At 38.8% G+C, this 13,320-nt stretch overlaps 1 protein-coding gene across 1 annotated transcript; it reads right to left on the minus strand.

Moving 5' to 3' along the window:
* Positions 1 to 82: 82 nt before the first annotated feature.
* LOC105042436 (uncharacterized) lies at positions 83 to 12,071 on the minus strand. The gene is made up of 3 exons (XM_010919652.4): positions 11,815 to 12,071; positions 1,172 to 1,322; positions 83 to 1,035 (listed from the first exon to the last, which is right to left on the minus strand). Exons 1-3 carry the CDS (start codon positions 11,920 to 11,922, stop codon positions 347 to 349), a joined length of 948 nt encoding a protein of 315 aa, XP_010917954.1. The 5' UTR covers positions 11,923 to 12,071; the 3' UTR covers positions 83 to 346.
* Between the last annotated feature and the right edge of the window lie 1,249 nt (positions 12,072 to 13,320).

The raw sequence follows: 13,320 nt of genomic DNA on the forward strand, positions 1-13,320 counted from the left end.
TACTAACAACACCATCCAGGATTATCCACATGCAACAGTATTGCACCAAAATAAGCAAATCCAACACATACCAGCCTACCCATGAAGGTCTAAAAGTTCTGCATCCCATTCACAAAAGTGATACAACAGCAAAATACTATAACATGTTAAGTAAAATGAGTTCACATGTTAGGATGAATGGGTTAAAACATGACGACAATGACAACAACAGCAGAACCTAATAGCACATACATAGCGATTAAAGCATAAGTTACAATACCTAAACTGTGATCATGGCATACAATCAACTAAATGACCGGCTTCAAGAAGCTAGGAAACAGAACTGCAGCCCTAGAAACTGTAAGATCTAACAGTTAACAGGGGAAGCCTTGGGTGGATGCTGCGACTCATTATGATTGATAGAGTGCACTTCCTTGGAAATCGAGTCTCCCAGTTCATCCTTGCGGCTGCAGTTCAGAGGCATGACATCTTCATTCTTGACTTCTTCCTCAGCTGATGCCTCTATGGTAGGGCCAGATAGAGGAGGTTGCACTTCAGCACTCACAGGGTTCTCCTTTTCTGCCTCATGCTTTTCTTCATCTCTCTCCGGCACAGATGCATTATACTCGATTGACCTAGCTGGATCCACATTTTTCTCCTCACTCTTCACTTCTTCTTCCTTTGGGTTATCGACCAAATCTTTCTCAAAAGCATTCTTGTTCTCTATAGTTTCTGGTCCAGCACCCTCCTCTTTTGTCTCCATATCATCAACAGCACTCTCATTGGCCACAACTTCTGGAGCAGCAGCATCTTCTTTCACCTTGCCCACATCATCCTTGATCTCTTTCATCCCAACATCTGCACCACCTTCTGCTTCTACCACAGGAGTGTCTTTTTCTCCAGGAGCTTCATTGTCTCCATCTCCGACATCCTTTTTCCCTTTTGCTCCCTTCTTTGAACTCGATGTTCTTTCTCGTTTCTTTGGTGGCTCGCTTTCTGGGGTTTCCGATGCCTTTGCCTTCTCACTGATTCTTGCAGAGCGCCTAGGAGTGTCACCTGTATACAATCCAATTGAGAGAAAGCATGGATTCGAATGAGTGAGAGCATGTAGTGATAACTGTACATGTATGCATGTCAACATATCTGTGTGTGTGTGTGAGAGTGAGAGAGAGAGAGAGAGAGAGCATGTTACCAAATCCCCAATCAAATTCAGATGAAGATGGACCTCCAGGATGAGACTTTAGGTATTGATCTAACTGTTTCTTATTCTTAATCTCCTCACCGGTAGGTGAAATAAAAACTATCTCATTCCTTCTGGGAGTCCCGCCCTTCTTTGGAGTGAACTGTGATTTAACAGCAGAAAAACATTAAGCATCAATAACAGTGAGATGAGAATGATGATGACATGTTCATATCCAGTCCAACATTTCGATTATTAAGGAATCATTCTCATAGTGAGATATCATGCAGTATCATTTCAATTCCAATAAGGCAAATCTCGCATGCTGGAGTTGGGAACAATATCATGCTACACCAGGTTTCAGCGTGTCAAAAGCATGTGCATCACATCAACATTTTTTATATCAATACTGGCAGGCTAACGACTTAAGTGAGAGTCAAATGGGACTAGGTTTAGATGGAAAAGGTTTCAACCAAAGACAAATGTAATAACAAAAATTCCGGACACTACAATTTCTGGAGATAGACAGTTATACAAATTCTAGTATCAGCTTCCAAAGCATCATAAGCAGCCAAAATAACCATTCAAATATGGGATCATAATAAATTACACTAGCAGGGGAACTAGGTTCGCCCCATGGATTGACTATCAATGTTAATCCCCATTGACTAGAGATTTTGTATCCAGTCCTTGATTTCAATGGTTATTTTTCCTTTTTTTTCTCATCAATGGTCATTTTCTGTTTAATCTTTTGTCTGTTTGTATGTGTGTAGAATAGGGATAACTGTGTATATAAAGAAGCTCAACTGTATGCAAGACTAAATGTAAAAGGCCAAATGTAATTAGTTAAACATAAAAATGGCAGTCAAGCAAAGAACCATGTGCTAAGTTCACCTGACTAGACACAAATGAGGAGAGAAGAAATTTGTTCCATGACAGGAAGTGGAGGGGGAGGGAGGGATGGAGGGAGTGGGGGAGGGAAGGGGAAGAGAGAGAGAGAGGAAGGGGGAGAGGCGAATGGGATTTAGACATCGGAAGTGATGTGCTGATTGTACCAGGTGTTAAGTTCACTTGACTAGACACAAAAGAAAGTGGAAAAAAGGAAATTTGTTCCATGTCAGGAAGTGAAGGGCTGAGGGAGAGGAGGAAGGTGGGGGAGAGAGGGAAGTGGGAAGGGGAGGGAGAGAGAGAGTGGGGGTGGGGGGGGGGGTGTGGGGAGGGGACTTAAACATCAGAAAGTGTTGTGCTCATTGTCGGCATGCTTCTTAACCACTCAAAAATCTCAACATCATATTAGTTAGACTGATGTGACACTTACATTATATATTATTTTGAGTTATAAAAATATTGCATATCAGCTATGTGATATGCATAAAACTTATTTTATTTGTTACCAATAATTTTTTGGGTACAATCATGAAATCCTTAGTTGTCGGGAAAAGATCCTATTGCTTATAAAGCATTCCAGCTGACTGTTAAATCTAAAATTATTTTTTACTGATTAAAACTTACTTCATAAAAGTGCCATGGGAAAGGTACACCTGCCCTGTCCCATTGAAATCTTCAAAGGCTACCTTAGCTTTTAAAATGGAAAAACTCTTTTTTTCCCCAAAGCATTTAATGCCATGGGTTCTTATGTCTAAGAGAATCCTTCTTTTTAAAACATATAATACATTTATATTCTTATGCCCAGTTCTATCGTGTTAAGATATTTTCATTTATATAAACAAACAAAATAGTCATATATGCTATGAGTCGCTTACGCCATAATACCTGTATTTTTATATTCAATGATGAGATATAAATACTTTAATAGAAAGTTGAAAATTAAAACCACAACTATAATCATCATGATAATATAATTTATTTTTCTAGTAATATATTTGGATTTTAGGCTTAACAATTTAATAGACATACGTGTATATATGTATGTGCATATCTATATGCATCCCAAGTTGCCAACCATATAGAAGATAGAACCCTTTGATAATTTAGATTTTCCATTTAAATTTATTTATTAATAATTAATTTCTATGTATGCCAAATCGTTTTTCCTCCTCTTGCCAAATCAGACACTTGGATACATATCTGTATCCAATTCTCATGTCTGAGTCAATGCAACACTGTTTATGGCTATACTCGAATGCAGCAAGTCAAGCTATCATATGGAGAGAGACTTGCATCCTACGATGTTTTTTTATCTTAGGGAGTTTCTTGTCATACCATTTCTACAAGTTAGTTACATCCTATGTCCAAGGGTTATTATGAATGTGATAGGTTAATCAAAATTTGATTGATCATACACCTAAAGCCCTATGATTGGAATCCCTAATCTAGCCGACCTACCACATAGACATATCCTCTGTAGATGATTCAGCTTATTCCAAAACTCATTTGTACACTTAGCAAAATCCTCCAAATGTATGGTAAGTTGTATGAGGCCTTTTCAACGTCTATTTTGGGTTAATCATGCTGAGACTTGGCCCTATGGACTTGAAGATTGTTTTCAATAGATTTTCCCAAGCTTCCACGGTGATTCGATCCGATTGTAGGACGACATGGGCTTTCACTTGCTCAGGAAGCATCTAGGACCCATTTAGTAGGCCTACATGCGAGAGGATATTAAATGAAAGCCATTATTGGACCTTGCATGTATGGAGACCTGCTATATTGGACTAGCCTCTAGCCTTCTTGGGACCAAAATTTGAAGGGAAGAGGCCCAGTTAAAGCAAGTGCCTCCCAAATAACCAGCCTCTTTACTAGTTTGATCAAGAGAAGAGAAGGATACCAACATCTTTATTCGGCGACCACCTTCAATATAAGAAAAGGAATATACCAACCTTTAAAACACATAAATTGTTCTCTCTCCCTTATGGTATCTCTTTCCATATACTACTACCCCTTCTCTCCTTTGTTCCTCGTAGGATCTAAGGATTTGGAAAACCTAGAAGTTTATCCAATTAGCAATGTGAATCCAAGCAACAACTAAGTGAGAGTACAAGAATCCAAGGCCATGCCCCAGGATCGCAATTTTGGTATTGGACCCATGTCAATGCCATGTTAGAAAAATATCAGTATGATTGGTACATGGGCCAATTCAGCATACCAATAGTCAGTACACCATATGTTCCATCAATTGGGCACTAGTACAATATAGTTCACCGCGAACCTTGCCATACCTCATTCATATATGGTCATGAGATCACAAGATAGTCTCCATTAAATTGCAAAAAAGAGTTATAAACAAGGATTCAAGTCCTAGCAGGGCGTCCCACGGGACACCAGGACCAAGTACCATCCCATGCATCAGGACGGGGCTATCCCAATAGCATCCCAGAGTTTCGATTGGGACTTCCTCTGTCCCCAGTATCGGGACAGGATGGGACGGCGGCGCATCCTGTTCCATGGCAAAACCGGGATAGCTCCATCCCACAGGATATAAAACCTTGGTTATAATCTTAAAACCTTATATGTTTTTGTGGAAATAAATATTGCATGTGTTTCCTCATAACATGATTTCAAACTAGAGAGCACAACATCCATAATAAATATGTACAGATGTTGATACTTGGCTAATACTTCTATGATGTGCTTGAAACTTAAATAGCCTATTTTTCAAGTTAAAAAGGCTTCAGATACTGCTTCAATACCTTAAGATCTTAGCAGCTGGAACTTTCCAAGGCAACATATCTGCTTTGGAATCTTCCTAGAATCTTGAAATTGCACTCGCTTTCTATGCACTTTCTTACCATAAGTGTTTCTAAAATATCTGCTTCCCTACACTCTGAATGCTCCCAACTCTGGCAACTAAGCCTAAGATAATTCCCCAATCCCTCCAAGGATGAAGAGGAGGGGTATATTTACCTTTCTGGTGAATGTTAACCCTTTAATGATGGATGGTTAGTTTTCCAATTTGTGATGTTGACATTATCATTAAGAGCATGGATTGGAGTCCCTAAATTTGAATGACAAGTAAATGATTAAGTCTTTGGGTGCCAATGCTATTGTATATATTATAGAATACATTATTTTACTAATCTACCATGCTGTATAAATGCCCTTTACTATTAAAAAAATGTCTATATATATAGATTCATTCATTACCACATCCTAGACATCATATCTTTTTCAAGATTTGCCATATGGATGTATCCATATCATGTCATCTTCGTGTCTTGTATCCATGTTCATGATTCATAGTTTTCAAAAGATCCTTAAAGAATGCCACCCTTGAAGATCTTGATACAGTTAGGCATTCATTTTAGATATAAAATTTCCATGGATATATCCACAACTACCATGCAATACTTATCAGAGAGAATTCAATTTAATTAGTATGCCTTGCATAATCTTTTCTTTTTTTGTTTCTCTACCTATTTTTCAATTATTTCCAACTTTCCCCAACAAATACACTCCATCTATCAGTGAACATTCTCTTTAGATAAGTCGGAGTTATGCACCAAGGACACCCAAAGGAGGCAGAATATAAGATACCTATAATGTACCCAAAAAAAAGAAGTCGAAAAAGGCAAGAAATAAGATTACAACATCATACCCCTTGCATACCATCGAACTGAATGAATCTAAAAAATAAAAGGAATAACTCCTTTTGTGGTTGGCTAGTAAGGCCGACAAAACTTGCTGATTTGACATCTTAACAAATAACAAGCTTACCATAAAGAGTATTTATGGAGTTCAAAAACACTGCAAAATCAAATCCCATGACCAGTCCAAACTCAAACTTTCTTTAGTTGCATTAAGTGGACCAGCATGTCTCACTTATTAAAAAATCATATTAACAATTGAAAGGCCAGATGATCAAATTAAAGTCACATGACTGGCCTACAAGAAAATACCCCAAAAATCAACTCAAGTAGCACAACAGAGACTAAATGTCAATATAGTAAGACATCATTAGTGCTATGCAAACTTAGTTCACTTTCCTCAATCCAAATATAGAAAGATGATTTAACCATATTGACCGACATGGCTATGTTCTTGCAGCTTCATTTTTCCATGAGGTATGTTCCATCCAATGATAGATACTCCTTTACCATCTTGCCTCATGAATACTAGTAGATATTCCAAAGTGTGTTGCATGTAAGCAACTTAAAAATCAAAAACAATGCACCCAAGATCAAGAGAAGCATGCATATTTTTCCTGCCAACAAAGAATTCACGTAAACGAGAGTCACATGCATACCTATCACATATTATCTATATATGCAACCTGATTGAGACTATCTCACAACCACATAACCACAAAAACAATGAGGCATGACCCACAATTCATGTGCCTTTGCTGAGTCATTGCTTGAACTCACTTTACCCACCCAACACCTCTCCTATGGTTTCTCTAAATCCCAACACCCTCTAAGGAGCAAGTTAGAAGGATTGGAGTTTGTAGAGGGAGATACTATGAGAGTGAGAGGAATTTCCATGTTATGAAAGCCAAACCCCTTTCCAATCTTTTAATGGATTACAAGAAGAGAGAAAGTCGATAATGTCCATGGGGTGCCACATAAGCCGAGCTGCTTCCTTCCCTATGTTCTGCTAAGGGTACTAGTTCCTTTTCTCTCCTTGGTTGAAGAAAAGGGACTAATTTTTCTTACAAAGGACTTGCATATATGAATCAAACATGACAAGGGCGCTTCTCATGGGTTGGTTCACAAACAAAGCACAATAAGCCCTCCACCTTAGCCTGTATCACCAAACAAGGCCAAACAAACCTCTAAGAACTACTGTAGTAGCCTGTAGGCCAAGTCCACACTTGGTTAACCTAGTAGAGGACTAGCTAAGGTCATACAACCAAACCTTAAGGAATGATGGCTCGTTACGCTCGTTTTGATCATGGGGAGATTTGAACCGCAATGACCTCTTTCTCTCTCTAATCGGGAGAGATTTTTGAAACTTCATTTCTAGGACCGGGCGACGCCAGGTCCTAGGATAGTGATTTTTAACAAACAAAAATGAAAAATAGAAAGTGATGAAACAAAATGCAAAACAAGATTCCCCTTGCAAGTAGAGCAATATTCATAACAATTCACTCTAGTATAAATTGTTCCTTTGGCAAAAGCATGGAGAAAGCATGGCTTTCTTCTGTCTCCTTAAATAGGCCTTTTTTTCATATTCTTCAAGGCCGTCAAAAAATATATTCCAAGCAGAACACAAACTAATGTCTCTGGCAAATGGATAAGAAAGCCAAGCACTCATACAGAAACACAACCAAACAAATCAAATGAGGACCAAGATTTAAACTCCCAATATGTGTCACAAAGATAAGAGCATGATACAGCACTGTAAACTAATCTATATCACACCACACCAATATGTGCTACTCTATTTCAGACCAGACCATCAAAGATCCTTTTTTCATTGATCTTGTTTTGGCCACATTTGACGCACGAGTCTATCTTTTCAAGGCTTTGGATACCCAATCATAGGATCAGTAATATTTACCACGCAAAATCACCATCATCCTACATAAACGAAAGTTTAGAAATCATCTTTCGATCCAATTAGGAAAGATCAAGCTGTTATTAGTTTATGTTTATTGTTAATTTGCGATTTTAAACAAATGCTATTTTTGCTATTATTTCTTATCTTGGAACAATTTTCAACTATATGCACATTTCATTTGTTTATGAATGTCATTGTAGTAGAAATGTTATTTTTTGATTTGTATGTGCTGTTAGCATGATCATGAATATCAACACATTGTATCATATGCAAGGAAGCCTCATGAGTGAACTCATCAGATAGATATTCACTAGAGACTTTTAAGTTTCTAAACATGCTGTTAACAACACATGGCAGACTGAAAATAATCATATATATATATATATATAAAAGAAGAAATTTGATTAGATATCTTTCCCTTAAAAGTCACTAGAAATATCAAAAAAATAAAAGCAACAAAAAAATAATTATATACAAACGTCAAGAAGAAGAGGAAATAAATTAAACTGTCAGTACCTTATTATCTGTATCTTTCATTCGTTTATTAGATAATTTATGGGCACACACCAACTGTAACTTCTCTTTGGAAGTACTCATTTTATGCCATAATGATTTTCAGATTATATAATTAATACTAAGTTTATTTTTGTTTGTAAAACCTACAGAGGATTCCCTAAATTTAATCTATATGACAACAAAAGATAACTCGCATTAAGCACATACAGTATTAACTTTGTATCATGGGTTGTATACCAAAAATTTTAAGTGTACTTCCATCCATAGTGCCTAAACTTGATTCTATCATGCTAATTTGCATGGAAGTCTTTTTTACTTTTGGTAATGAATATATTAAACAGCAACTAACATGAATAAATTTAATGATCTACAGTGCTTGCTTCTCATAGATTGCTTAAAAATTATTTTTCATGTACAAAACATGTCCATGCACATGTAAAAAGAAGGTAAAAAATAGCTAGAAAACAGAAGCCTTTAATATATACTATAACCATGTGTGCCAATTATTACCCAGTGATCAAGGATTAAAATTTTTGTGTTGGCATCATGCTAGCCTGGAAATGGCATGGTACGTATCATGACATGTCGGCTAGTATGCACAGGCACTGATGCATGCTAAGTGTCAAGACATAGCATTTTGCTGTTGCCATGATTCTTAAATCCCTGGCATAGCATGTGCTGTTTTGTGCCTACCTGGTAAACGAAACTTTTATTCATACCAATGGTTGGACTCGGTATCAAAGCATGATATACCATGATACATGTGCCCCATGCCAACCTTGTTTGGCATGCAGTAGTTCAGTCCTTTGGAAAGAAATAATGAACGAGAAAGTGATCAGTCTATAAATTCAATCTCAATTTTATCAACCACATAGTTCTTTTTATAAAGGATGTTCCCATAAATTGCAATCCAAACAAAACTTACTTTTAACACCGCAGTCAAATTCTCCCTCTGTAATGCATAAAAATTTTCTAAAAGGCAAGCTACAAAAGGACCACACAGAATAATCTTATATGCTCATCTCCAATTCATAGCATAGAATAGTCTTATGTTCTCATATCTCCAATCCATTTAACACCAGCGTCAAAACTCTCCCTTTCTAATGCATAAAAATTTTCTTAGAAGCAAGCTACAGAAGGACCACATAGAATAATCTTATATGCTCTTATCTCTAATTCATAGCATAGAATAATCTTATGCACTCAAAACTCCAATTCATACCATAGAATAATCTCATATGTCATTATCTCCAAATCATAACATAGAATAATCTCATGTATGTTTTCTCCAATTCCTAGAGTCCTTCATCCCATTGATAATCTCTAAGTATGTAAGATGAGCCAATTAGTTTCTGACTTCTTCAATTTGCCCATCCAAAAGATCTCTCAAATATTTCGGGGGCGAGGGTTGGGGAACAAGTAAATAAAATATCCATCTCCAAATAAGGCAACACATACCAACTATCTCCTAGCATTAATAATTACAAGCAATATCCCACGAGTCCCAAGCAATGAAAAGGAAAGGATGAGAATAAGTACCAAACCAAGATTCAGTAGGGAGGTGGGGTACTAAGTTTCAATAAGCCGAACCAAACCCATATCAAGTATACTGACACTGTACCAGCATGGTACCTATACAGGATCTAGTACTGAGATGGCAACCTTGTTTGACGCAATAGTAAAATTGCTCTATTGTCACCTACAGATCATGCGTTTGAAACTCAGAAACAACCTCTCCTTATCCAAGGGTAAGGTTGTGTATGTTTGACCCTCCCCAGACCCCACAACAATAGAAGCCTCGTGCACTAAGCCACCCTTAACCAACTAAGATTTGATAATGTCTTCTTTTCCCACCTACTCACTCTCACTTCAAAGTTCTCCAACACTTCCAAAACATGATTTCTGATCTCTTAGAATAGCTTGATCAATTCAGCAATTCACTTATCCATTATACTCAATAATACATATTCTTGAAAGTGTTGTCCCACAAGACAACACTCTTTGACCGCAGTATTTATTTGATCCAATAGCCTTACATTTTGACTGTTTAATCCCACAACCACATTGAGTTTTGAAAGAATGAGTATCAGCAAAAGAAATATAAAATGAGCTGCCATGCTATACACATCCGCAATTATTGTTAAGGAATAATAGTCCCACATCGGATAAGTTAAGGATCTCACGGCACTTATATCCTCTTAGACCCATCCATCTAAATGTCCGAAGTTTTAGATACGACCTTAACGTGGTATCAAAGCCAGGCCCATTATGCATCATAACCTTTATAAGTCATGTGGACCCTTTAACAGGAGACACTAGGATTGAGGAGGACCCGATAGGGTCGGGTAGGACCTAGCTATGGGTGGGCCTCTCTCTCTCGAGTAGGAGCCTACCCTGACAAGGGTGCCATGAGACTGGGTAGGGAAGATTGTGATATTCCCACATTATGATAAGTGGTATCAGAGCCCACCAATCTTTCTTGCCTACAGGGACCTCCATGCTCCTGCTTACTAAACCCCCATTTCGAGTTCCATCTCTCAGGCTCTACAAGTGAGAGGAGGTGTTGGGGAATAATAGTCCCACATCGGACAAGTTAAGGACTCTTGTGGTCCTTATATACTCTTGGGCCCATCCAACTAAAAGCCTAGGTTTTTGATATGATCTTGATAATTATAAATTATTTGACATTGTCAATACAAGGAGAAGATCATCATTTCTAACAAATTTAAGTTTCCTGACTTATTTTTTTTTTTTTAATCCAAAAGAAAGGCGTTCTGACTCTTTCGGAAGCAAGATATGCCTTTCAAAAGTACAAAGCATCTCTTGTCAAGCAAGTTTCTTGCTATATCAGTCCCATATTACATTTACTAACCATACGCCCCCTATTCAATAATTATAACACCTCCAAATTCCCTTATATTTGAATTACCAACCAGCATGAGCAGCTACTTTTCTGGCACATGAATACAATGGATGGTTCGAAGAAATCAGCAATTAAGGATGAAGCATCAAGTTCCACCATATAATGTACTCAACCCTCTAAGTACAGAAATTATTGGCGTACGTCGATGAGTACTGTAGAGGTGAATCCCATAATAGAGCCTTATCAGCACGTGAGAATGCCTCAGGAGAGCGCCCCTCTTTAACAAGTTCAAAACTGTCCTATGCAGCTCAAGAAGGGCCAATATGCATAGCTCAAGAGTCAGACAGTAGGACAACGGAAGCAGCAACCGGATGTCCTAGGAACAACTAAGAGTGAAATAGAAACTAGAAATAGAACAGAGCAATTTTCAGAGGAAACGCAGGGGGCTTTCAAAATCATTCATTCTTATCTCCTTGCAGTATCGATTAAGCAAAGAGGGGGGGGGGGGGGGGGCGGAACATCTCGGAGACAAGTGTCTCAAGGCCTCCGAGCCCAGAACCCTAATTCGGCCTCCTCCAAAGCACGAAACCCCTAGAGACGCAGAAGAGAAGCTCCGAAACCCTAGCAAACAGAGCGGAGGCCAAAATAGAACACGTAGGGCACGAAAGATGGGAGCATGGAAGCAAAATTAGGTCACCAAAACAAATTAAAGAAGGAAAAAAAACACGCACGCACACACACACGAAGAAGAGGAGGAGGAGGGGGGGGGAGAAGGAGAACAAGAGAGAAGTGGCGGGGGGGGGAATTGGAAAGCAACCTTCTTTTTCCAGCCGGAGGGTGCCGGGAGTTCCACCGACACGACCTCGGGCTTCTCCTTCGCGGTCGGTGTGGTCTCCGTCATCGCCTCCGCTCCCTTATCTGCCATCGCTCTGGGCTCTCTCGCTCGCTTGCGGCGGAAAATGTCCCGCCCTCGGACACGGATGATGAACTCGGTGCGAAATCCGAGAAGGCGTGCGGATTGGCGTCCCCTTCTGGTCACGGCCTCCGCTCGTTGTGCGTTATTGGATTAGATCAGAAGATGCGAGAGAGGCGTGGGGTTAGGTGGGGTAGGGCGGTGTCCACCTCTCTATCTCTCTTATCTCCTGTCCTCGCAAACGGGCCCACGTGGTCGGAATGCAGGCTCGGGCATCGTAAATTATGGACGCTTGAGGTGAGGCCGAGGGCGTTCGCTCGGACCTCGACCCGCGCTGCCCCCTCAAATGAATCCATCCGTCCAAGCCCCAAATTGGCACTGCCTCGAACGCACGGTGGCGAGTCGGAGTCGCTCAGTCTTCATCCGAGCCTGAATCGGCAGCACTCTGAGAGCCGGGTGGCGAGTCTGCAATCTAAACTAAACATAGCTCTAATATTGAAATATATTATTTATACACATATTTCACGTTATGCATGGTGTGGTGAGAAAAATTATTGCTTGTATGACCATGCTATCATGTGAATATTTGTTAACATGATCTTGATATTGGCCAAGATGCTGAATGGGCCCAATTGAGCATGGGAACGGATTCTCTACGATATTCAAAAAATATTACAGGATGTGTGCGTATTAAAATATTAAAAAAAAATAAATAGATAAACTTCAAAAATATTTGAATAATTTAGATAAACATCATATAATTTTTTTTTTTAATGAACCTCTCCGAAGTATGCACACCATCCTACAATACTTTTTGAATACTGCAGAAGATCCCATTTCATTGAGCAATGAAAAAAAAACTATATGGCTTCCATTAAAATTTATTTAAAAACAGTTAATGTCTTTTAGGAACGTGACCACGGTGTCAAAGATAGTTACGCTAACTCGGCCATTATTGCACAATCAAAACGATTGTCATCACATACACAATATGAGATCTCTATATAATGGGAGGATTGAAGGTCCTTAAAGTATGTTTCTTTTTTTTATTTCTTCTCTCCTGAAATTTTGCCTATCTCAACTCTTTTTATTTCCCCAGACTCTACCTGACTTAAGCGAGGATCTCCATTTGACAAATTTTGGCAAGAAAACTTTCTTTTCTATTTTCAAATTGGTTAAGCATCGTTGCGCCGGACTTAGGTCTATTTGCCATCAACTTTTTGATGCAACTTCCAATCTCGAAGCTTCACATTGGTCTCAACTTTTTACCTAGGTGACAAACCAATCTCAACTCCTCAATTTGGATTCTAGTGGCAGCACCACCGAGCACTCTATGCTCACACATGGGTTCTATTCGTTGTGTACTTGTCTAGATGATTGGCTCATAGTAATACATCATGGCAATTGATC

Source organism: Elaeis guineensis, chromosome 3 (genome assembly GCF_000442705.2).
Source record: "Elaeis guineensis isolate ETL-2024a chromosome 3, EG11, whole genome shotgun sequence".
NCBI lineage: Eukaryota > Viridiplantae > Streptophyta > Magnoliopsida > Arecales > Arecaceae > Elaeis > Elaeis guineensis.